Genomic DNA, 26,306 nt, shown 5'->3' on the forward strand with positions numbered 1-26,306 from the left:
AAGGGAATGAGAAACCTACTGAATGAAATAATTACAGAAAACTTTCCAGAAATAAAAAAGGAAACAGATATACAAATTGAAGATGCATACAGGACACCGAGCACACAAAATCACAGTAGACCAACGCCAAGACACATTGTTATGAAGATATCCAATATACAGAACAAAGAGAAAATATTAAAAGCTACAAGAGAAAGGAGACAGATTACATTTAGGGGTAAACCAATACGGTTAACAACGGACTTTTCATCACAGACACTGAAAGCAAGAAGGTCATGGAACAATGTATTTCAAACACTGAAAGACAATGGATGCCAACCAAGAATTCTGTATCCAGCAAAATTAAGCTTCAGGTATGACAATGAAATAAAGATCTTTCATGATAAACAAAAGTTAAAAGAATTTGCAGCCAGAAAACCTGCATTGCAAAGCATTTTGAGCAAAACACTACACGAGGAAGAAATGAAAAACAATAACCAAAACCATCAGTGGGAAGTGCCTCAGTAAAGACAGAGGGCGAGGGGAAAGATAATCACGGAGAAACAATCTAAATATTTAAAAAAAAAAAAAGGATAAACATTCAAACATGGATGGAAGTTCAAACCATATATCAATAGTAACTCTGAATGTTAACGGCCTAAACTCTCCAATAAAGCGACATAGGCTGGTATCATGGATTAAAAAAACAAATCCAACAATATGCTGCCTCCAGGAGACACATCTGATTGGAAAAGACATACACAGGCTGAAGGTGAAAGGATGGGAAAAAATATACCACGCACACAGTTCTCGTAAGCAAGCAGGAGTGGCCATCCTCATATCGAATAAAATCGACTTCAAGACTAAGTTAATCAAAAGGGACAAAGAAGGTCATTATATACTGTTAAAAGGAACCATTCACCAACAAGACATAACAATTATCAATATTTATGCACCAAACAATGGTGCTGCGACATTCATAAAACAAACTCTCCTCAAGTTCAAGTATCAAATAGACCACAACACAATAATTATGGGTGACTTCAACACACCTCTTTCACCGTTGGACAGATCCTCCAAACAAAAATTGAATAAAGAAACTACAGAACTCAATATCACAATCAACAACCTAGACTTAACTGACATATATAGAATATATCAACCATCATCAAATGGATATACTTTTTTCTCAGCAGCACATGGATCCTTCTCAAAAATAGACCATATATTATGCCATAGGGAAACCCTCAGTAAATATAAAGGGGTGGAGATAATACCATGCATTTTATCTGATCATAATGGAATGAAACTGGAAATCAATGATAAAAGAAGGAAGGAAAAATCCTACATCACATGGAAAATGAACAATACGTTACTGAATGATCAATGGGTTACAGAAGACATAAAGGAGGAAATCAAAAAATTCTTAGAGATAAATGAAAATACAGACACAACGTATCGGAATCTATGGGACACAATGAAAGCAGTTTTAAGAGGAAAATTCATCGCCTGGTGGTCATTCCTCAAAAAAAGAAAAAACCAACAAATAAATGAGCTCACACTTCATCTCAAAGCCCTAGAAAAGGAAGAGCAAAACAACAGCAAATGTAGCAGAAGGCTAGAAATAATTAAAATTAGAGCGGAAATCAATGAAATTGAAACAAAAGGAACTATTGAAAAAATTAACAAAACTAAAAGTTGGTTCTTCGAAAAAATAAATAAGATCGAAAGACCTTTAGCCATGCTAACGAAGAGAAGAAGAGAGAGAACTCAAATTACTAACATACGGGATGAAAAAGGCAATATTACAACAGACCCTACAGAAATACAGAAGACAATTAGAAATTATTTTGAAAACCTATATTCCAACAAAATAGAAGATAGTGAAGACATCGATAAATTTCTTAAGGCATATGATTTGCCCAGATTGAGTCAGGAGGATACACACAATCTGAACAGACCAATATCAATGGATGAAATTGAAGAAGCCATCAAAAGACTACCAACCAAGAAAAGCCCAGGACCGGATGGATATACAGCGGAGTTTTACAAAACCTTTAAAGAAGAATTAAAACCAATACTTTTCAAGTTATTTCAGGAAATAGAAAAAGAGGGAGCTCTTCCAAACTCATTCTATGAGGCCAACATCACCCTGATTCCGAAACCAGACAAAGACACCTCAAAGAAAGAAAACTACAGACCAATATCTCTAATGAACCTAGATGCAAAAATCCTCAATAAAATTCTGGCGAATCGAATACAAAAACACATCAAAAAAATTGTGCACCACGACCAAGTAGGATTCATCCCTGGGATGCAAGGATGGTTCAACATACGGAAATCAATAAATGTTATTCACCACATCAATAGACTTAAAGATAAGAACCATATGATCATCTCGATAGATGCAGAGAAAGCATTTGACAAAGTACAGCATCCCTTTATGTTCAAAACTCTAGAAAAATTAGGGATAACAGGAACCTACCTTGACATTGTAAAAGCTATCTATGCTAAGCCTCAGGCTAGCATCATTCTGAATAGACAAAAGTTGAAGGCATTCCCTCTAAAATCCGGAACAAGACAGGGATGCCCTCTATCTCCACTTCTATTCAATATAGTTCTCGAAACACTGGCCAGAGCAATTAGACAGACGAAAGAAATTAAAGGCATAAAAATTGGAAAAGAAGAACTTAAATTATCACTATTTGCAGATGACATGATTCTATACCTAGAAGACCCAAAAGGGTCTACAAAGAAACTACTAGAACTAATAAATGAATTCAGCAAAGTGGCAGGATATAAAATCAACACGCATAAATCAAAGGCATTTCTGTATATCAGCGACAAAACTTCGGAAACGGAAATGAGGAAAAACACTCCATTCACGATATCCTCAAAAAAAATAAAATACTTGGGAATAAACCTAACAAAAGAGGTGAAAGATTTATATAATGAAAACTACAGAACCCTAAAGAGAGAAGTTGATGAAGATCTTAGAAGATGGAAAAACATACCCTGTTCATGGATAGGCAGAACTAACATCATCAAAATGGCGATATTACCAAAAGTTCTCTATAGGTTTAATGCAATGCCAATCAAAATCCCAACGGCATATCTTGTAGAAATTGACAAAGCAATCATGAAATTCATATGGAAAAATAAAAGACCCAGAATAGCAAAAGCAATTCTAAACAGGAAGTGTGAATCAGGCGGTATAGCGATACCAGATTTCAAACTATATTACAAAGCAATAGTGACAAAAACAGCATGGTACTGGTACCAAAACAGGCGGGTGGACCAATGGTTTAGAATAGAGGACACAGAGACTGATCCACAAAGTTACAACTATCTTATATTTGATAAAGGGGCTAAAAGCATGCAATGGAGGAAGGATAGCATCTTCAACAAATGGTGTTGAGAAAACTGGAAATCCATATGCAACAAAATGAAACTGAACCCCTTTCTCTCGCCATGCACAAAAGTTAACTCAAAATGGATCAAGGAACTTGATATCAAACCAGAGACTCTGCATCTGATAGAAGACAAAGTTGGATCCGATCTACAAATTGTGGGGTCGGGCTCCAAATTCCTTAATAGGACACCCATAGCACAAGAGTTAACAACAAGAATCAACAAATGGGACTTAATTAAACTTAAAAGTTTTTTCTCAGCAAGAGAAACAATAAGAGAGGTAAACAGGGAGCCTACATCCTGGGAACAAATCTTTACTCCTCACACTTCAGATAGAGCCCTAATATCCAGAGTATACAAAGAACTCAAAAAATTAGACAATAAGATAACAAATAACCCAATCAACAAATGGGCCAAGGACCTGAACAGACACTTCTCAGAGGAGGATATACAATCAATCAATAAGTACATGAAAAAATGCTCACCATCTCTAGCAGTCAGAGAAATGCAAATCAAAACCACCCTAAGATACCATTTCACTCCAGTAAGATTGGCAGCCACTATGAAGTCAAACAACAACAAGTGCTGGAGAGGTTGCGGAGAAAAGGGTACACTTGTACATTGCTGGTGGGACTGCAAATTGGTGCGGCCAATTTGGAAAGCAGTTTGGAGATTCCTGGGAAAGATGGGAATGGAACCACCATTTGACCCTGCTCTTGCCCTTCTTGGACTATTCCCTGAAGACCTTAAAAGAGCATGCTACAGGGATACTGCCACATCGATGTTCATAGCAGCACAATTCACAATTGCTAGACTGTGGAACCAACCCAGATGCCCCTCAGTAGATGAATGGATAAAAAAAATGTGGCATCTATACACAATGGAGTACTATGCAGCAATAAAAAATGACAAAATCATAGAATTTGCAGGGAAATGGATGGCACTAGAGCAGATTATGCTTAGTGAAGCTAGCCAATCCCTAAAAAACAAATACCAAATGTCTTCTTTGATATAATGAGAGCAACTATGAACAGAGCAGGGAGGAAGAGTAGGAAGAAAAGATTAACATTAAACAGAGACATGAGATGGGAGGGAAAGGGTGAGAAAAGGGAAATTGCATGGAAATGAAGGGAGACCCTCATTACTATACAAAATTACATACAAGAGGTTGTGAGGGAATGGGAAAATAAACAAGGAGAGTAATGAATTACAGTAGACGGGGTAGAGAGAGAAGTTGGGAGGGGAGGGGAGGGGGGATAGTAGGGGATAGGAAAGGTAGCAGAATACAACAATTACCAATAAGACATTATGTAAAATTGTGGAAGTGTAACCGATGTGACTCTGCAATCTGCATTTGGGGTAAAATTGGGGGTTCATAACCCACTTCAGTCCAATGTATGAAGTATGTTATGTCAAGAGCTTTGTAATGTTGTGAACAACCAATAAAAAAAAAAAAAGAAATTACTAAGGAACAATACAGGAGACTATGTAGGCAATACAAACATTCACAGTATAGATGCAATTTGTAGGATATAGGTACTTTCTGACTCACTAGGTTGAAGAGATTACAAAAAGAAACACTTGCAGAAAACCCTACAGTATAAGCATTCAGGGTGATGAAAAAGTCTTGCTTCCTTTGACAATCAAGCTTTCGGCCAAGAGTGAGAAGAATTCATGAAGATTGCTGCTCTTCTTTCTCTGTTTAAATATTTCTAACTTCTACTGTTCATTTGCCTGGCAGATATGCCTGGGAGAATCTCTCAAGTCTTACAGAGTAGGTTGGATTTTCTGGCTGATTGTGAGTCAGGGAGTGACTTGCCATCAACATGAGTAGAGAAAACTTTCTCTTTCAAAAAGTTCTGTTCATCAAATCACACCAACCAGAGACGTAAACCTGACGAACATTACCTGTCAGCCTCAGCAGTCATTCAGCAGGCTAAATGGTGGAAAAGATGGGAGGAAGGTGGTGTCTTCTCATTGGGTGTTGCACATAGCAGAGGTCACTGGGGACGGAGGAGTGCATCATGTCACAGGGCCTGTGATGGTCTTAAAGGTCTATTTGGATGCAGGGCATACTATTTTTGCAAACTGATTATAAGGGAACCCTTTACATCTTAGCAGTTTTGTTGTGCCTTTCAAATAAAAAAAAAAACTAAGGAAAGAGGAAAACAATTGCAGAGGTTTTTAATAAAAATTTATTATAAATAAAATCCACAGGGCTGAAGATGAACTTCAGTAGGTCCCTCGAATATTGTAACATGATATGCCCACCCATGTAATTTATGGTCAAAATTCTTTTGTACATTCTTTTTCTTGGGGGGAGATGGGTAATGGAGTTTGAACTCAGGGGCACTTGACCACTGAGCCACATCCCCAGCTCTATTTTGTATTTTATTTAGAGACGGGATCTCACTGAGTTGCTTAGCACCTCGCTTTTGCTGAGGTTGGCTTTGAACTCGTGATCCTCCTTTCTCATCCTCCAGAGCTACTGGGATTACAGGCATGCGCCATCACATCGGGTCTCTTTTATATATTCTAACAGACATTTCGTAATTTTCTATTTTTCCTTTGGTTTTGAGACAGTGTTTTTCCTGTAGTGTCCAGGCTGGTATAGGACTCACTCACGGGATCCTCCTGCCTCAGTTCCCTGAAGGCTGGGATTATAAATACACGCCTAGCTTGGAATTTCCTTTTTTGAGATAATTACTTGGACCAAAAAGTACACTAGAACTTCATTGTTCAAAATGAGTTTGAAACCTGCCAACACAGTTGAATTAATCTGACTACATTTTTCCTGATATCTTACAAGCTGTGAATTCCTATTGGCTCAACATTCAAAATATTCCAGAACCCAGCTGATTCTTAACTACCTCTACTATTAGTTTCTTGGTCTAATCATCATTTCTAGTTGCCTGGTTGCAGCAGCAGCCTCTTCGCCCCTATCAACCTCCCAGAGGAGGCTGTTACAGCATAAATCAGCTCACTTGACTCCTCTACCCTCCACCTTCAAAGGCTCCTCATCTTATTCAGAGGAACTACCAAAGACCACACATGGCCAGCAAGGCACCATACAATGTGGCCTGCCTTCCTGTTCTTAAGCTTTGCTTTTCCCTCCCTCCCTTTCCTTCTTTTCTTCTTCTTTCTTTCTTTCATTCATCTTTCTTTCTTTTTTTGGTACTGGGAATTGAACCTAGGGGAACTTTACCATTGTGGTACATCCCCAGTCCTTTTTTAATTTTATTTTTTTTTATTTTGAGACAGGGTCTTGTTAGGTTGCTGAGGATGGCCTTGAACTTGGGATCCTCTTGTTTCAGTACCCCTAGTCGTTAGGATTACAGGTGAGTGCCACCAAGGCCCTCAGAGATTCTGCCTGTTTTCCATTTTGTGTCCTCCACTTAAGCCACACGGGCTTCCCTTTGAACACAACTGGCTTGTTCCTGCCTCAGGGCCTTCGCACTTGTCTGTTCCCACTGCTTGGAAAGCTCTGCCCAAGATACCCTATGTACTCCTCACTTGGTTCAAGTCTTTTCTACTACATTACTTTGTCAATGATATCTTCCCTGACTACTCTCTGTAAAATTGCAATCCTTAACTCATTTTCCTTTTCTCAGTTTCATTTTTCCCACATGACTTATCATCTTCAAATACACTATTGCTTCCCCTCCCCCATACTGGAGATTGTACCCAAGGCCTCACACATGCCAGGCAACCACTCTACCACTGAGCCACATCCCCAGTCCCAAAACACACTATTTAAATTAATATAGTAAGAATGAAAGTATCATTTATTGTCTAATTACCTAGAGGATTTTAAAATTTATATATCCTGCTGGGTGTGGGGGTGCATGCCTATAATTCTCATGACTTGGGAGGCTGAGGCAGGAGGATTGCAAGTTTGAGGCCAGTCTGGGCAACTTAGCAAGACTATGTCTAAAAAAAAAAATAAAAAGAGCTGGGGATGTAGCTTAGTGGTAAATTGCCCCTAGGTTCTGTTCCCAGTACTATGAATAAATAAATAAATATTTTCTTTTGATCTTAAAAAAATAAAATAAAATAAAATAAAATGAATTCATTCTAAATGGACCTCTAAGTGATGACTTTTGATAAATGCATACACCCAGGAACCAGCACTCCAGTAAAAATTTCTGTTTCCCCAGAGAGTTTTCTCATGTCCCTTTGCCATCTCTCCCCCAACACTGGTGTGAATTTTGCTTTGTTTTTGTTTTTGCGATGCTGAGGATTGAATCTCAAGCATGCTAGGCAAATGCTCTATCATCCTCATCTTCCCTTTTCTTTTTTTGAGACAGGGTCTCACTAAATTGGCCAGGGTGGCCTTGAACTTGTGATCCTTCTGCCTCAGCTCCCTAGTAGCCGGGATTACATGCATGTGCAACCAAGTCCTGCTGCTGGACTATATTCTTTTTTTTAATATTTATTTTTTATTTATAGTTGGGCACAATATCTTTATTTCACTTATTTATTTTTATGTGGTGCTGAGGATTGGATCCAGGGTCTTGCATGTGTGAGGCAAGCGCTCTACCGCTGAGCCACAACCCCAGCCCCTGAACTATATTCTTATTAAGATTTTTTTTACTATTTTTTGTACCACATGACCACTGAGCCACATCCCCAGCCCTTTTTTGTATTTTATTTAGAGACATGGTCTCACTGAGTTGCTTTAGCTCTTAACTGTTACTGAGGCTGGCTTTGAATTTGCAATCCTCCTACTTCAGCCTCCTGAACCGCTGGGATTACACGTGTGTACCACTGCTCCCGGCTTGATCTTTTACTTCTTATCTAGATAGTAAGTAATGTAAGTTTATGGGTATATTTCTACCAGCTCTTTTTACCCTTTCATACTGGGGGTTAAACCTAGGGCCTTGCACACATGCTAGGCAAGTTCTTTACCACTAAGTTACATCCCCACCCCTTAGAAGCGATTTTTGTTTGTTTGCTTGCTTGTTTCTTTGTGTGTGTGTGTGTGTGTGTGTGTGTGTGTGTATGTGTGTGTTATTTATTTATTTATTTATTTTTTAATTGGTGAGACAGTGTCTCACTGTGTTGTCCTAGCTGGCCTTGAACTTGCAATCCTCTTGCCTCAGGCTCCTATATATGTTTTAAAATAATAATCTACTGAAATAATTCATATTGGTTATGAATGTTGACAGGTATTAACATAAAGTATATGTTATTAGGTATTAATATTATTATTTGTTGATGCATCTGGCAATTTTGAGACATTCACCCATAACTATGCTGCCCTGGGTTAAGTGGTGAATAATGAACTGATTAGTTATAGTGTCACATTTTATATTTCTTTATCTTTTACAGATTCTTTGTATAAACTTTTTTGATCTTTTATATGATAAAATACATAAAATAAATTTTATCATTTAAAGTATGTAGTTTCACTGGCATTCACATTTTTTTTTACACATTCACATTGTTGTGCAATCATCACCATTGTCAGCAGAACTTAATCTTCCCAAATTAAAACTCCCTACCCATTGAATGCTAATTCCCAATTCTCCCTACCTCCAAACTCAACAACCACTATTCTGTTTTCTGTTTCTATGAATCTGACTACTCAAGGTAGCTCTTTAAGGGAATTACACAGTATTTGTTCTTTTGCGTCTGCCATATTTCACTTCATATAGCATCTCCAAGGTTGTGGTGGTACACACCTGCAATCCCAACAATCCAGGAGGCTGAGTGGGGAGAATTGCAGGTTCAAGGCCAGCCTGGACAATTTAGTGAGACCCTATCTCAGTGTAAAATAAAAAAAGGCTGGGGATGTAGCTAAGTGGTAGAGCATTCCAGGTTCAATCCTCAGTAACAGAAAAAAAATCTCCAAGTTTTATTTATGTTGTGGAATATTTCAGAATTTCATTCATTTTTCAATGCTAAATAATTTTCCAAGTGTGTATATACTGCATTGTGGTTATTCATTCATCTGTCCATGAAATCCTTGAATTTTCTTAAAAATTCCTGTTTAATAAACTGAATCCAATTGCAGTGTCCCTTTTGATGAGTTTTGACAGATATATACACATGTCAATCAAGACAGAACATTTTGATAATTCCTAGAAGATTTGAATTGATTGTACTGTGGCCATTTTTTGATAACCCTTATGATCATTGGTATATCCACTTTCTCTTCCTCATTCTCACCAAGCTTATTTTGGTAAATTATCCAACCCAACATTCAATCAAGCCCTGTGTTTCAGGAGAACTTCTAGCAGGCAGATCCTTATTAGTTCAAATTAAACTTTGTATTTTCCTACCTCTTCCAAACCACCTCTTTCAGAAGAGCATGTAATTGACCTTTGGGCATTTGGAGGTTAGGAAAGTTCTGCTTAGACTCACATGGAGACACAACTCTTTTTGTCAATCAAAGGCTGCCTGAAAAGATTGCACAGACTTTGAAATAAGGTTGCTTTTGTGTGTTGGGATTGTTCTAGTGCTTTCTTTCTATGATAAACCAAATAACCTTCAAAACCTATACATTAACAAAGTCTTGTCCACAATTACTTCATTTTAATGATTATTTAGTGAGCCAAAAGAACCACTAGATGTCACTCTGACTTTATTTTTAGAGTGACATATCAAACTGTATTTAGTGCCTTTCAATCTTAAATATTAAATTCAGAAGCATTTTTAAAAATCCAATAAATTGGGCTGGGGTTGTGGCTCAGTGATAGAGTGCTTGCCTAGCACATGTAAGGCACTGGGTTCAATCCTTAGCACCACATAAAAATAAATAAAGGTATTGTGTCTATCTACAACTTTATAAAAAAAATTTTAAATCCAATAAATTGAAAAGCACACTTAAAAATGTTAACAAAAATAGGAACTGGAGGTGTAGCTCAGTGGCAAAGCACATGCTTTGCATGTATGAAGTCATGGGTTCAGGGCCCAGTACAGGGAAAGGAAAAACAATTGAAAAGAGTACATTAGTTTTTTATTTAAATAATATTAACAAATAGGGTGATATGTGATTTCTAAACAGTGATTAGGCAAATGACATTTAAAAGAATGTTTGGTGTGGGAATGCTAGATGAATAATGGCAGAGTCTATATGAGTGAAATATTTGTCTGTCCTGGGGCCATATTTCCAGTAACAGGGCTATATGAACTCAATTAGTAGCAGTAGGAATTTTTCATATAGAGATAAGAAGTACAATGGTGAACTGTATTGGATTCGTTTGTCATGAAGAGAAAAATTCGACTGATAAAATAGAAGTAATTATAAGTTAAAGGCAGAAGGTAGGAAGGAAGCAGCATAGAGAAAACAAGATGTGAAGTTTTATTTCTGAGACTGAGATAAGCTTCCCTAGTCTTTCTTCCAAACCAAGAAGCACTCCCAAAGGACTTCACTGTGCATGGCTCAGAACTCAATTAGTTGCAAGTAGCAGAAACCAAATTCCACTGGTTTAAGGGAAAAATAAACAGATTTTTATGTGCTCACAAAACTGGTAATTGTGGGATTGGGATGGCTTCAGGCATGGTTGGATCTCCTTAAGGCAGCAGATCTCAAAGTGTGATCTGGGGACCCAGGGGTGGGGACCTTGAGACCCTCTTGGGTCGTCAAGGTCGAAACCATTTTCATAATAATACCAAGACATTGTTTGTCTTTTCCACTTGTTTTCTCACAGTGTGTAGTGGAGTTTCCAATGGCTTTGTGACCTGCTATATCCCACATATTGAACACAGAAGCAGAAAATAGAATCCAAATGTCTTTAAAACTGGCCATTAGAGAGATTTGCAAATATGTAAAAGGCTGCTCCTCTCAGTAATTTTTTTTATGTTTGAAAAATTATAATTATTTTATCATAAACATCATATCAGTTGGGGTAGTAGCTCAGCAAGAGAGCATACACTTAGCATCCCCGGCACACACACACACACACACACACACACACACACACACTCTCCCCCCCCCCAAAAAAAAAACCCCACTCTATTAAAAATATGTTATTTTAATATACTGTTATTTTAAGTGAATAAATAAAACATTATTTTAAAATATTCTTTTCTTTTTAAAATTTCTAACTGTGGTAAGTATTTCTTTGGAGTATTGATCATTCTTAAGAATGTAAAAGGGTCCTGAAAACTTAAATTTGAGAACTACTGGCTTAAGTAAGATATAGTGGATAGCTGGGCCTGCAGCTTGACTGGCATCTACAGGATACTATCTCCATATCTTCAGACTGCTCTTTGAGGGCTAGCATGTGAGGGCAAAGACAACTTGTGAAACTCCAGGATTTTATCTACCAACCTTTTGGAGGCACGGTTAAAATTCCTAGTTACAATGTTGGCCACACTTGAGTCACAGGTCCATCCATATACTCATCACTTGAACCAGGAAATGGTTGACACCTGCATCATTATGTCCACCTCTAGAGCTAGGGGTAGGGTCAACCCACTAGCACCATAGGACAGCTGAAGAAGGGGTGGTTCCCTAGAGGGATGCTGAATAGGTAAAAGACCAAGTTCCCTACCTAAAAGTCTAAATCCTTCTGAAGATTCAGAAGGACAACTACCTCTTTTTCAGATTCCTGACCCTCCACCATCAGCATCTTGAGATAATACAGTTGTCTTTCTCTTCTTGGGGGAAAGGAAAGACTCTAATTTCTTTATCTAATTAGAATTTGGGTCCAAATCACGCATCCTAACTGAAGGGTTTCCTTATGTGTTAACTGTTGGTCCAAAAGAAAGTTGTCCTTTTGCTATATATTTATGTAACAAGTCTAACTTAAACTGAGATTCCAACCTAAATGTCTAAAGATTTCAATTTTATGAGAGCTTATGCTGCTTGCAAGGTGCTTCTTGTCAGTTCTTTTAACATTCTAGAGGTTTCTGTGTCCTTACCTTTGAGAACAGGACATTGAGGACATAGAGGAGTCCCTTGCATCTTTAATATTTTTTAACTTCAAACATGGAAGTTGGGATAGGGTTTGGAGCACAGCTCAGTGGCAAAGCACTTAAGGAACGTGCCCAAGGACCTGGGTTCAATCCCAACATACCCCCCAAAAAAGTTGGGAATTGGGGAAGAAGTTATCCCCAACCTGGTCTATCAGTTTCTATAGAGAATATCTACAAAATGAAATTTTACATAATTATTGTTTCAGATTATTCATTAAAAGCATTTCTTAAATGTTTTGGGTAATAATATAAAATAGTAGTTTTCTCAGTCTTTAAGTACTGAGTTTATATTCTTCATTGATTATCTTTTTCTTATGTCCTTTGCCTTTTGCTTTCAACTTCATTACATTTATTTATATTTATTAATTGATAAATGAAATTGTATATGTCTATGGTGTTCAAACATGATATTTTCTTATACGTATGCATTGTGGAATGGGTAAATTGAGTTAATTAACATACTCATTATCTCACATAATTCTTTTTTTTTTTGCTGTTGTTTGTGAGAGCACTTAAAATCTACTCAGCATTTGTTGAATATACAATACATTGTTTTTAAACTATAAGAGTTACCATGGTTACATTGGATCTCCCATAATTATTTCTCCTGACTGATATTTTGCATAGCTTTATTACTTTTAATTTTAAAAGCTAATCATGCCAAATCTTAGTTTTGCAGAGTATAAATGAATAGGTCATTGAGAGTCACAGGAAATAATTTTTCAGAAAAAAACTGTATAGTTAGTTTAAAATGTATTTAAAATAAAACATTATTCATTACTTTGAAAGATATGCTAATGTTTCTCCTATTGTTTACAAATTAAACTGCAAAAGGAAACCCCAATAAAAATTGCATAAATTATCTGAAAGCATCAATAAATCTTTACCACATACTTTCATTTGGTTTCACCTTATGTTTCCACAAAATACCACCATTTGATGAGTATGAGAATTTACTTTTTTTTTTTTTTTTTTTGGCTTTGACCTTCAGGTTACTACTCAAAAATCAAATTACATATGCTATTTGTTTACATAAAATATCATGTAGTCTTATTTGCTTCTCTAGACCAACTTTCATTAAGCACAATTACAAATACCAAACTCAAGTTGTTATCATACCTCACAGTAGTTTTTAAACTGTTTTGAAAATAAAAATTCACATTATCACATAATTTTAAATAGAAAAAGTTTTAGTCACCATATTCCTTGGAAATAGTTCTAATTTGTTCCAATAACTTAGTAACTAATGCTTCTGGGTAAAAGACATAGTTATCTTGTATTGTTTTCATTTGAATAGAAATAACATTGAATGATATGTAATATTAATACAGAGTTATGCTGATAACCTGAAATCAGAACAACGTTCAACTGTGAGCATCTAGTATTTACAAGGCATTAAATAAGTCATTTCATTTAAAGAATGGATAACAAACAATCTTAGAGTAGATAAGAATTAAAACATAGAACACAAGAAAGCCTGTCTCAAATTTTCATTGAGTCCAACAAGCAGAAATTTGACTAGAAAGTTCTAATTCAAGATGAGAGCCTGATCATTTATTATATGGCATTTTCTTCTAATGAATTTAAAATAAATAAAGCCCTGTGCCACCACCTTGACACCTAAATGTTTACGCAAATCATATAGCCTACTGCTTCTCAAACTTGGCTGCAAAGCAGAATTGCCTGGAGGGTTTAAAAAAAAATACTCATTCCCATATCTCACTCCTTGAAGTTCTGCTTTAATTGGTCTGGGGGTCTTCTAGCAACTATTTTTCTAGTCCTTGGTAATTAGCAGTCTGTATGGTGTTTTCAACTTTCTAGGTTTTATCAACTGTGAGATTGTTTTGATTGTCAGGTCTTTGTGGTAAGCTGAATTCTGCATGGCAGGGCTTACTGTGCAGAACGGTGGCAATGCCTCTCTTCGCCTTGATCCATTGCCTCTCACTTCCTTACTCCCTCCCAGTGGAGGCAAGTTGCTGTGGAGGCAGCCACCGTGGCTGATCATCACTGAAAATACCAAAGAAAAGAACTGACCTGCCTCCTTGATATTTTTTTCCACTGGGAATGTATGCCTTCCCCCCTCCCCCATTTTCTCTAAATCTTGTAAAAACGTTGTTTTTTTTTTCCCCCTTTTCTTTTTCTTCTTTCCCCCAAGAAGCAAACTATGAAGTTATTGCTGGGGGTGGGGTGGGGGAGTAAATAGGGACGGCAGTTTTTCCAATCCCTTTAGGACACATTAGAAAATTCTGAAACAAGCAGAAGCATAGTAAGTGCTTGCTTTCTTTTAAAGCTATTTCTGGGGAGGGAGGAGGCTATTGTAATGGTAAATTTCACTGCGAGAAGAAAGGGTTGGTAATCAATCAAAAATGAGGTATTCCTTTGAGTTTTTGTAATTTTCTTCCTAGATAGCGAGAGGCTTTTCTCTGTAAAATATACAGAAAAAGTTTGGGTGTATGTATGCTCCAGGAAAAAAAAAAAAAAAAAAAGCAGTCTTCGGAGCGGACCATTGAAAGAAGTTTTTACAAACGGAGACAAGAGAGAGACCACTGGGGGCTTCCGTGAGAATTCCCCCGGAGCAAGATTTATATTGCAAAATGTTGAAGTGAGGAATCCTTCTGCCTCAGCATCTTGGAGTGGAGCTAGGAGGAACTTTGTACATCAGGAAGAATTTCTTTTCTCCAGACCTGTCTTTTGGCCAGCATGTGTCACGATCGGACAGCTTGGCCTATAGAAGCGTCCGAATCTGCCTCGGGCATTTTAAATTGAACTGAGGGATCAAGGTTTCGGCAAGATGAAGAGCACAGAGAACTTTGATGAGACTGGTGCCACGTTAAACCCCAGTGCGACCCCCAAGGGAAGGTACATTTATCTGGAAGCATTCCTGGAGGGAGGAGCTCCCTGGGGTTTTACTTTGAAAGGTGGCCTGGAGCATGGAGAACCATTAATCATCTCTAAGGTAAGCTGCTTCTTGTTTCAATGTTATCTTTATTCATATTGTTATTTTTTTTACACCCTTTCCCCTACACCCTGATTTTTAAACTTTAGTCAGATGAGTCAAAACTGCAAAATAATTCCAAGGATTGCCTCAATATTACTTAATTTGATGTTTCATGCCTTTCTGATTATCTGGAAATAGTTCAGATAGCTTGGTATTTGAAAGAGAAATATGACTGGCTCATTTACTTTGTGAAATCCCAGGAAAAATGTGCTCATTTGATGGATAATCTTCCCTTTTTGTGAATGAAATGGTGTAAGATCAGTTGCCACATGAGCTTTTCAGTTATAAATCAGATTAAAGATTAACAGCATGGTCAGATGGTGGCATAATACGTTATGAACAGAAAAATATCTGCTCTGTCTCCCTTCAACTGAAAATATCTAGCTTTTAAAAATATTTAACATTGTTTATAATTCTGGATAATTTATTGCATAAATATTATTTATTGCTTATTTTTACACACTCAGGAGAATTCAGCTTTCAGTATAATTAAGAGCAAAACACTACTTTTCCCACACTATTCTGTGTAAACATCTTTTTGTGTATTTGAATCTATTTTTAGACCTGAGTCATATTGAATTCTTGTTAGCTTTTGGTGTGAGTAGTTATAACCATTGAATGAATCCTTGTGCATTAGGTATTTCTGCTTTTCTCTTCAACTATAGAAATTAACATTACTTGTTATAATGTTTATCAAAAATTTTTAGACTATTAATAGTCTAGTACAACAGAATTTAAGCATCTTTTGTATGTGTGCATTCCCTTAAGAAACATTTGTAATTAAAGGAGAATTTTTTTTTTTTTGGTTTGAAGTTGGGGAAAAAGACAATAGGTATTGCATTTGATCTCTGTTATTTATTATACCTTATATCCTCACAAGTGTTTTGAGGGAGATCAAAGTGATTTTTACTGTGGAGAGCCCCTAGATTTGGGATTCACAACAACCAGCCATGAATGTATTGGAGATATTCTATAAACCATGTGACCCTTTCCTTAGCTTTCTTAAGGAAAACAAAGGATGTGTGTTTGTGAATTAGGAAGGATTCCAGGTGTAAAAAACTTAAAAACTTAATTGATAGTGGCCTAAAGTAAATTGAGATTGGCTTTTCTCATACTACAAGAAATCTATGGCTGGGGTTGTGGCTCAGCGGTAGAGTGCTTGCCTAGCATGTGTGAGGCCCTGGTTCATCCTCAGCACAGCATAAAGATAAATAAATAAAATAAAGGTATTGTGTCCAACTACAACTAAAAAATAAATATTTTTTAAAGAGCTCTTAAAGAAAGAAAGGAAGAAAGAAAAAGAAAGAAAGAAAGAAAGAAAGAAAGAAAGAAAGAAAGAAAGAGAGAGAAAGAAAAGAAATCTAGAGTTAGGCTAACCAGGCAAGAACAGCAGCTCAATAAGGTCATTGAGGGTCCCACTTAGACCTTTACTCTGTCATTCCTATGATGTGGGCTTTCATCTTTAAGGTTGTAGCATGGACACAGCACCTCCAGCATCCTCTTGACTCCAGGTAGGGTTTTGCTGCCCTTCATCAGATTTTTTGCTTACATCTCATTGGCCAGAACTGTGTCACATGCCTACTCTTAGACCAATATTGGCAAAAGGGAATTAAATTTTCAGGACTAGTTTAAACCAGTTATGATTTCTTTTATGGGTTCTGCAATAGAGGCCTCCCCTTCTGAAGTCAAGGAATCTTTGGGTACTGTTTGAACAAACTGGGGTTCTTTTTAAAGGAAAATGAAAGTAATGACTATTGGGTAAAAAACTGAGAATGTCTGCAGCAAACATTATCCCTTGCATTTTAAAACTTATATCCTCAATTTTCCTGACCATTAATGATAAAATATTATGTATCCATTTATTAGATGTTTGTTGTCAGAAAGGTCTAATCCGCCCTCTACTGAGCTAGCATCTCTAAACCTCCATGGTATCTACAAAATGGGTACATACTACTATCTACTTTATTAGGCTGTGTAGGAATTAAATGTGACTATGCATTTAACATAGGTTCTGCTACATAGAAGTAGCTCAAAAAAATCTTAGCAAAGATAATAATTATTGTTTTTCTTATTCTAACAGGCATTTATATTAGATCAGTTTGACTACTGCACAAAGATCCAACAAACAACACCTTAAATAATATAGGAATTTATTCATCTCACATAATGATCTGAGTATAATCCAAACTGAAAGGTGGCTCTTAATATTAATAGGGACTCAAGTTCCTTTTACTTTGTCCTTACTTCCATCCCGGGCTGATGTTCCATTGATGTGGCCTAAGATGAGTTGCTATCACATATGCTTTCCATTCAGAAAGAAATAGGAAAGAAGGGTAAGAGAAGGCAATCTCTACAAGGGTACAATCTGATACAGTCCATGCTATCCAAAATGGTAGCCAACAGTTATATGCAGCTATTTCCATTTCAATTAAAGTTAACCAAAAAATGAAGTAACATGGGATGGGGATATAGGTCGGTTGGTGAGACTGCTTGCCTAGCATGCATAAGGCCCTGTGTTCAATCTCCAGCATCACAATAAATAAATAAATAAATAAAAATTTTAAAAATGAAGTAACATTTAAAATTCTGATCATTTGCACTAGCCACAATTCAGGTGTCACATTGCTCTAAAACTCTTGAACATCTCATCCCATCTTGTCTGTCCAGCAAAGCCCTATTGGTGGATGCCTCATTTCTTCTCTCTGAAGTTTTCCTGATGTGTTCCAGCTGCATTAGGTGGTCTCTCTTCCATACTCCTATATCATATACTTATTACATTGAATCATGATATTTTATTTATGTTGCTTGCCTTCTCAGAAATCTGTGAACATTTTTAGGACAGGAACTATTTTCTTTTCATCTCCACCACATCTACCCAGAGCCTGACTACACAAATATTTGTTGGGTAAATGAAAGGGCATTGCTGCCAGGCTCGGTGGTGCATGCCTATAATCCCAGTGGCTCAGGAGGCTGAGGCAGGAGGATCGCAAGTTCAAAGCCAGTCTCAGCAACAGTGAGGTGCTAAGCAACTCAGTGAGACCCTGTCTCTAAATAAAATACAAAATAGGGCTGGGGATGTGTCTTAGGGGTTGAGTGCCCCTGAGTTCAATCTCTGGTACCAAAAAAGAAAAAAGAAAGGGCATTGCTATGTTTTACTCATCTTGCATTTCCAGGACCTAAAACAACGCCTGCCAAAGAATAAGTGCTTGATAATTTTTATTGAATTAACTAGCAAAAGACAAAATACAGCAGTGGGAGTTTAGGCAGGGAGACAGGGTCCCAAGAAATGGAGGATGCCAGGCAGGGCTCCAGAGATGGGGTGTGTATTAGTTTCCTATTGCTGCTGTAACAAATTACAACAAACCAAGCCGTTTAAAACAAAACAAGTTACTAATGTACTGTTCTGTAGGTTAGCAGTCTGACACAGGTCTCACTGGATAAAAATCCAGGTATCAACAGGCCCTCTTCCTTTCTGGAGACTGTGAAAGAGAATCTACTTCCTTGCCCTTTCCATCTTCTAGAGGCCTGAAAGTTCTAGAGACCCACTTGACCTGGTGCATAGTATCTTTTCTCCATCTTCAAAGCCAGCTAGACAAAGTTGACTCCTTTTCAATTCACATAGCTCCTACTTCTAACTCTGCTTACCTCTTCCACCTGTAAGTACCCTTGTAATTTTATTGGGCTTCTCAGAATAATCCAGGATAATCTTCCTATTTAAAAATCTGCTGATGTATAACCTTGATACCATTTGCAACCTCACTTCCCCCTTTGCTATATAACCTATCATATTTACAGGTTCTGGGGATTCAAATGCAAATGTCTTTAGAAAGGGCATATTTTGCCAATCCCAGGGTGTTTGAGTATTAGCGAAGGTCTGTATAATGAAGGCAGTACTAGAAATGAGTCTAAAGTGAAATTTGGTGGCTAGTAATGAATATCCCAGACTTTCTTTCAAGGACAATGAAAAAAATGCAAATTAGGGCTGCTGCTGTGGCTCAGCGATAGAGCGCTCACCTAGCACATGTGAGGCTCTGGGTTCGACCCTCAGCACCACATAAAAATAAATAAATAAATAAAATAAAGGTATTGTGTTCAATTTTAAAAAAGTGCATATTAGCTCATGCACCACTACCCAAATGTTCCCTATTATCCCAAAGTAGGGTGACTTCCCATTTCAAGGGAAGGGAAGGAACAGTACACATTAAGTCACACATATGAGAGACATGTACACATTTCCCCAGCAGGTATAAACTGCCAGGTTACGGAGAACAATATGGTGCATGAAGTATCATTTTTCTTTTGGTACAAATGAGGCAGGAAAATGAATGGGGGGAAAGGAACTACAAAGGGGTGGCAATAAAAGAAATCATTTTCCAATTGCTTTCTTTGGGATTTAATGTCTTTGAAAAGGAAAGGTGGGGTTGAGGAGCCTCTGTAATCTATGAACTTCAAAAAGAAAGGGTAACTTTTTTTTTTTTTTAATAGTGATTATAAGTGAGTGCTCAGGCAATTCAATAGTTCAGGAAGTTGGCAGCAGGGTTTTATTATGACTCATTCACTGCATTGTAGCTGAGAAAAGCAGTTCCACCTGCAGTGGGGATGCACCTGCTCCCAGGGCTCATAAAATAAGTAATAACAATAAACAACAACAACGGCTGGTACTTACTGAGTGCCTACTGTGTTCCAGGCTCTCTTCCAAGAGATCTGCACATGTTGACTCATTTAATTTCCACAACTCCCTGCAGAAGCTAATATAAGTACCCCAGTGATGGATATTCATGAGAAAGTGGGACACAGAATTTGAGTAGCTTGCTGAAGCTCTCCTACCTAGTAAGTGTTAGAGCTGGGATTTGTACCCCTGGTTTCAAAGTTGACACACTTATGACCAGTAGGCCATTCAGTCACCATTGCCTGACAGTTTAGCTATCCAGGGCTATTATTTGCATGAAATGTGGCATTGATCTTTTGTTTTATGTTTTCAGATTTATTAGAGGAAAAAAAATTAAGGTCCCATAAAATACTTGTGACTGCTACTCAATCAATTTCTTTAAATAGATCAAGACCTATGAATTGAGGAGCCTCTTACTGCTCTTGGCAAACATCTTCATGGGTATTTTCTCCCAGAGAAGTTTTTTTTTTTTTTAATTTTTTTTAGCTGTTGATAAACCTTTATTTTATTTATTTATTTATATGTGGTGCTGAGGACCGAACCCAGTGCCTCAGACATGCCAGGCAAGTGTGCTACCGCTGAGCTACAGCCCCCTAGAAAGTGTTTTTTATGCTCTTCAAATGTGGGTTTTGGAATTTAAGCATGAGCCACTATCCTTGTGTTTTTTGTCATCCATGTGCAGCAATGTGCTGGTCAAGGCTTTCCTTTTCGTGCTCATATTTCTGATTCTTACTCCCCTGGGAGGTGTCTGCTCGAACTGGGCTCTGTACCTTCTCCTGGGCAGATCCTGCAGGTTCCATCTTCTGTGTGCCTTCACCTTTCTTCTCTGGAACTCCTCCCACCTGTAAGACCATCCTTTTCCTGCCCATCCAAATCCCAGCCTCCTCTAGGCCTTGTCCTCCAAGGCTCCATCTCTTTCTTTCCTTGTTTTTTTTTTTTGTTGTTGTTGTTTTTTTTAATCTGTAGGGTAGTGTGCTTGCTAAGTGAATTCAGGTATGTTCTTGCTAAGTGAATTTCATATATGTTCCCAGGCTTCCTACTGGTTGACACTACTCATATTTTAAAATAGGTTACAAATGAGGCAGGAAATGAATGAGGGAAAGGAACTACAAATCACTGGATTCTTCTAGCTTTATATGATCTAATATCATACTAGTTCTCTTTACATTACTCCACTGGAGAGAATCATCCAGAACATTCCAATCAGCCTACCATTTCAAAGTGAAATGAACTGCTTTATTGCACTATGAGAAACCTTGGAAATATAAACAGGTTAGGAACCTGGTTGTCCACAGGTTAGAAATTACCCATTTGGAACAGAATTGTGTGAATAGCCATATTGAGATTTTTCTTATTTCTGGATGTTCTATATTAGTACATCCAGATTCAGCACTATTTTTTTTGTTGTGTCTTTTCTTCTCCCTCCCCCCCCCCCTCTCTCTCGTACTAGGGATTGAACCCAGGAGTGCTTAACCACTGTCACGTCCCAGCCCCTGATTTTATTTTATTTTATTTTTTTAAAGAGAGAGAGAGAGAATTTTTTAATATTTATTTTTCAGTTTTCAGTGGACACAACATCTTTATTTTATTTTATGTGGTGCTGAGGATCGAACCCAGAGCCCCACGCATGCCAAGCAAGCACATTACTGCTTGAGCCACATCCCCAGCCCCTTTTTTTAATTTTTGAGACAGGGTCTTGCTAAGTTGCTTAGGGCCTCACTAAGTTGCTGAGGCTGGCTTCAAACTTGTGATCCTCCTCCTCAGCCTCCTAAATCTCAGGGATTACAGGCACAGGCAGACTCAGCACTTTTCAACCTTCTATGTTTCTTAGCACTAGAAGGACACTAAGACACATCAACCTTAGCCATACAATCTCTCGTTGCCCATTTCTTCTACAGTACAACAGGCTTACTTTACTAGATCTTCAGCCACAGTTCCTGAGTTCTATTTGAAATTGACTTAAAGGCAGTGCCCCAAGACTCTGGGCTGGTTAATCTAGTTTACTACAAATTCATCCTTGTCACTTTCTTCCAAGTTCCAAGCTAGATCAGCTTGTTATTTTCATCTTTTAAAATACCCAATCTTTTTGAGTTTCTCTCTTTATCTTTCTTGACTATCTATCTTTTCCGTTAACATTTTTTTGCCCGTCATACCAGGTAGCCTCATCTCTCTTGAACAATTTTGTTTCTTCCTTCAGTGTTTAGTCCACTTCTATCTTTCCTCCCATCTCCCAGCACCTTTAAAAAACAACAACAACAACAACAAAAACTTGTTGCAGCTCTTTTTTGGTACTAGGAATTGAACTCAAGGGCACATCACTACTGAGCTACATCCCCAGTCCTTTTTTGTGTTTTACTTAGAGACAGGGTCTCACTGAGTTGCTTATCACCTCGCCATTGCTGAGGCTGGCTTTAAACTTGAGATCCTCCTGCCTCAGCCTCCTGAGCCCCTGGGATTACAGGCATGCACCACTGCACCTGGCTTCTCAGCACCTTTATTCATGCTGTCTTCTAGTAAAGTAGTTGTTAGCATCCTGTGAATAATTTGATCTCTTTAAGGCCATTTCAGTTTTATTTATGCTGGATATCCTGCTTCTCCTGGGAAATTACTTCTCATTTCACACATAGCAAATTTTCAGTAAATACTAAGTGACTTAAAGAATTTTACAAGGAATCTCAGTAATTTTGTAATCCAATTTCCTTATTGTACAGAGAGAAAAGTGAGGCACAAAAAAGGCTTATTTATTTGCAGGTGGTTTGTTTCAGGAAACAGATTGTGTGTGGGTGCATGCACATAAATTCCAGCTAGTGAGGGAGTAATTACTTTCTGGCTGTGCCATATATGCTTTTGCCTGAGTCCTAGCTTTCCTGTTGGAATGTTAACTTCTTGAAGCTGAGGGACCTTCCCTTGCACCAGGCTCCCTCCTCCCTCCCTTCCTCTTTCCCTTCTTTCTTTGCAGTTATCCAGAGTGCTTAAAGTATTCATAACAATTGTGAAAATGAAAATGTATTAATGAATAAAGAGGAAGATAAATGAACATTAAAAAGGATCTTAAAAATCTTTTGTTAGAAAGCTTTCTAGGGCGGTATGCAAACAGGATACTAGAAAAACCTGTTTTTAAAAAAAATAAAGTAAGCAGTTTAAATTTGAGTGTGTGTGTGTGTGTGTGTGTGTGTGTGTTAATAGGGGTTGAATCCAGAGCCTCACACATACTAGGTAAGAGCACTACAAAGGAGCTACATCTCCACCTCTAAATCTGACTTTTAATTTAATGATGTCTTATATATATATATAAAACTTATGGCAAATGTATGTTGAGTTAAATAAGATTTGGAAAAAGAAAGGGAAATTCGTGTTTTTATTTAACATCTTAAAAGTCGCCAAAACGTTGGTCGAAGTGCTCTGTGCTTTAAAACACAAACTAAGCTGTGATCCTTTGAAAGTTGTTGGAATTAACTTTTATTCGTGTAACATGCTGACTTGCCAAATGGATGTTAGCATCAGTAAGAACTCTGCTTTCTTTTAAAGTTAATTCATTCCCAAGGCTCTGCCTCCTACTCAGAGAACACAATTTAATTGAAGAAATATTCATCTCATTTTAGTGAGCCCACAGTGTGATTGGAGACACATAATGAGAGACTTACTATCAATCTTTGAAAAAACAAAACCCCAAAGGACATTCTGGATCTGAACTAACCCATAGACAGTTTCTCCCACATCTCTGCCTTTGATGTGGTTCCAAACAGTGAGCATCTTATCCAGAGAGCTGCAGAGTTGTTGTTCTCCCACCGGGTCCATCCCAGGAGTCCATCCATCTCTAGTGCTCTGACCTCCCAGGCGCTTCTCTATGCAACAAAATGAGGCAAAGATTCTCTGCTAAATCCAAGTACTGTTTCTCCTCCTTGGCTAGTGACTTTCCCCCACAAAAGCTACATTGGTACACTGTTGGGGTGTCTGATCTGTAGAATGGAAGTGACAATCCTTTCCTGCCTTCCCAGGATGCTTTCCTAACTTGGCAGACTGATGTGGCGAACTCTGTCCTGGCCATCAGCCTGAATTTATTTTGACGTCAACTGCATTTTTTCATTCCCCTGCATCTGTTTGGTATGTCCATTTCTGAGAGATTTATGAGATTTTATCTACATCTTTATTTCAAGGCGCTCTTGGTATGTTTGTAACTTTTGTCATTTTATTTTCTTTGATTTTGGCAGGGCTGCCCAGGGGGTTCTTTTTCTGTCTTTCTTTTTCTTTTCTTTCTTTCTTTCTTTTTTTTTTTTTTTGGTACCAGGGATTGAACTCAGGGGCACTTGACCACTGAGCCACATCCCCAGCCCTATTTTGTATTTTATTTAGAGACAGGGTCTCACTGAGTTGCTTAGCACCTGGCCATTGAACTTACATTCCTCCTGCCTCAGCCTCCCAAGCTGCTGGGATTATAGGCATGTACCACCACACCCGATTCTAATCTTTTGGGTTATTTTTCACTAGAAGCTGACAAAATTTGCTGGGATTGCATTTGACAGAGATATGTCTAACTTTACTGTTGAGAGCCACAGCTGAAGGGGCCCCAGCAAACTTTCAGACTGCCAGCTGATGATTGGCTCACAGCGGCCCCAGCAACTTCTAGCTCATTGGCTCCTCTGCGGTGATGCTCATTGCTTTACCAAGTCCTGCTCTGTAACAGGCCTGCCAACACGCATAAGCTTCACAAAGTTCTGTGAGGGCCTATGATTATTTCCATTTTATAGATAATGAAGCTGAGAATTTGCTGAGGATCATAATAAAACTAGGTAGGGGCAGATCTAAGACCTTTTAAACTTTAAGACTGAAAAATTCCTTCTAGTGAGGATGTCGATGCTGAGAATTAAATTGGACCTTCTACATCTTCACAGCCCCTGCATTTAGCTAATTTTCCTTACTGAATGGGGGTTCCAGTCTTGATCTTGGCTCAATACTCGTACTATTTGGACTGGACAATTCCATTACATGGGTAGCCCATGATAAAAATCTCAATCCCTAAATCACGTTGGGTACCCAAAGAGAAATGCTAAATGAACAAGAAAATTTTTAAAGTTGACAAGGGTTAAATCCTGTTAACATATCGAATCAGACTTGAGCTGCAAACTGATAGAGCACTGATCTGCTGGGGAGCTTCAAGTTCATGCTACCCGTGAACTTCACTCATGTGAAGACACCGGGTTATGAGATGGGTATCACAACTGATGGTCTTCCTGCAGCGCGTCCATTGTACCAAACATTATCTCCTTTGTTTGTCACTTTCTAGCTCTTGCTTAGTTCACAAAAAAGTACCTCTGCTTTGTTCTTACAGTTTTTCTTCTACTGAGTTGGCTCTTTCTATACTCATTCCACCTGCTCTGGTCCCATGACTCTCATAAACATTGACCTTTCCTGCAAGGTAGACTTCCTGGCTCTCCTCATAGTATACTCAGCATAATCTTGGGGACTCTATGCAAACTATTAATCTCAAAGCTATTGCTATCTGCTGTGATTTCAGTCTAGTGGCCTCATTTCTCACCCATTTTTTGGTTTCTGGAACACGGATTCCAGTAATTTCTAAAGATCTCAAAATTGAAAAATAACTCTGACATGGATTCAGAACAAAACACAGACACTTTAAGTGGAATTAAGCACTTTTCGCGTTAGTTGGGCTAAGTGCACTTTGGTTATTAAATTATGTCCTGAGCCACACATTTGCAGTAAGGTAGAAAGGAAGAGTGGAGTTTTTGAACTAATTGTCTTTTTCTTTTCCCTTGAAAAGTTCGAATTTTTTTAAAAAAAATTTAAAGAAAGAGAGAGAGAGAGAGAGAGAGAGAGAGAGAGAGAGAGAGAGAGAGAGAAAAAATTTTTAATATTTATTGTTTTAGTTTTCGGTGGACACAACATCTTTATTTTATTTGTATGTGGTTCTGAGGATCGAACTCAGCCCCCCGCGAATGTAAGGCGAGTGCGCTATCGTTTGAGCCACATCCCCAGCCCCTTAAATTTTTTTTTAGTTGTTGATGGACCTTCATTTTTAGTTATTTGTATGTGGTGCTGAGAATCGAACCCAGTGCCTCACACATGCTAGGCAAGCCCGCTCCCACTGAGCCACAACCCCAGCCCAAAAAGTTCAGATTTTTAATGGATAAAGTTGTAGAGAGAGAATTTAGGTTTTCATCATCTCGTGTCTCTCCTCTGAGAAGTTTGTGTTTTTCGAAATTTTTATTGGTTCTTTTAATTACAAGAAGTTTGTGTTTTTAAGAACTTGTCTCATGGAAACTGGGAAATGAGACTCTGGAATTCAGACCCAGGATCTGGCTGGGT

The 26,306-nt window shown here is 37.9% G+C and overlaps 1 protein-coding gene across 1 annotated transcript in view; it reads left to right on the forward strand.

Moving 5' to 3' along the window:
* The first annotated feature begins 15,005 nt into the window (after positions 1-15,005).
* SHROOM3 (shroom family member 3) overlaps positions 15,006-26,306 on the forward strand; it is a 314,183-nt gene continuing 302,882 nt past the window's right edge. The window contains exon 1 of the mRNA XM_081303765.1: positions 15,006-15,271. Coding sequence (XP_081159891.1) covers positions 15,107-15,271 — 165 coding nt within the window. The 5' untranslated portion in view covers positions 15,006-15,106. The remainder of the gene's footprint in view (positions 15,272-26,306) is intronic.

This window comes from Spermophilus citellus, assembly GCF_964194105.1.
Source record: "Spermophilus citellus genome assembly, chromosome: 8".
Taxonomy (NCBI): domain Eukaryota; kingdom Metazoa; phylum Chordata; class Mammalia; order Rodentia; family Sciuridae; genus Spermophilus; species Spermophilus citellus.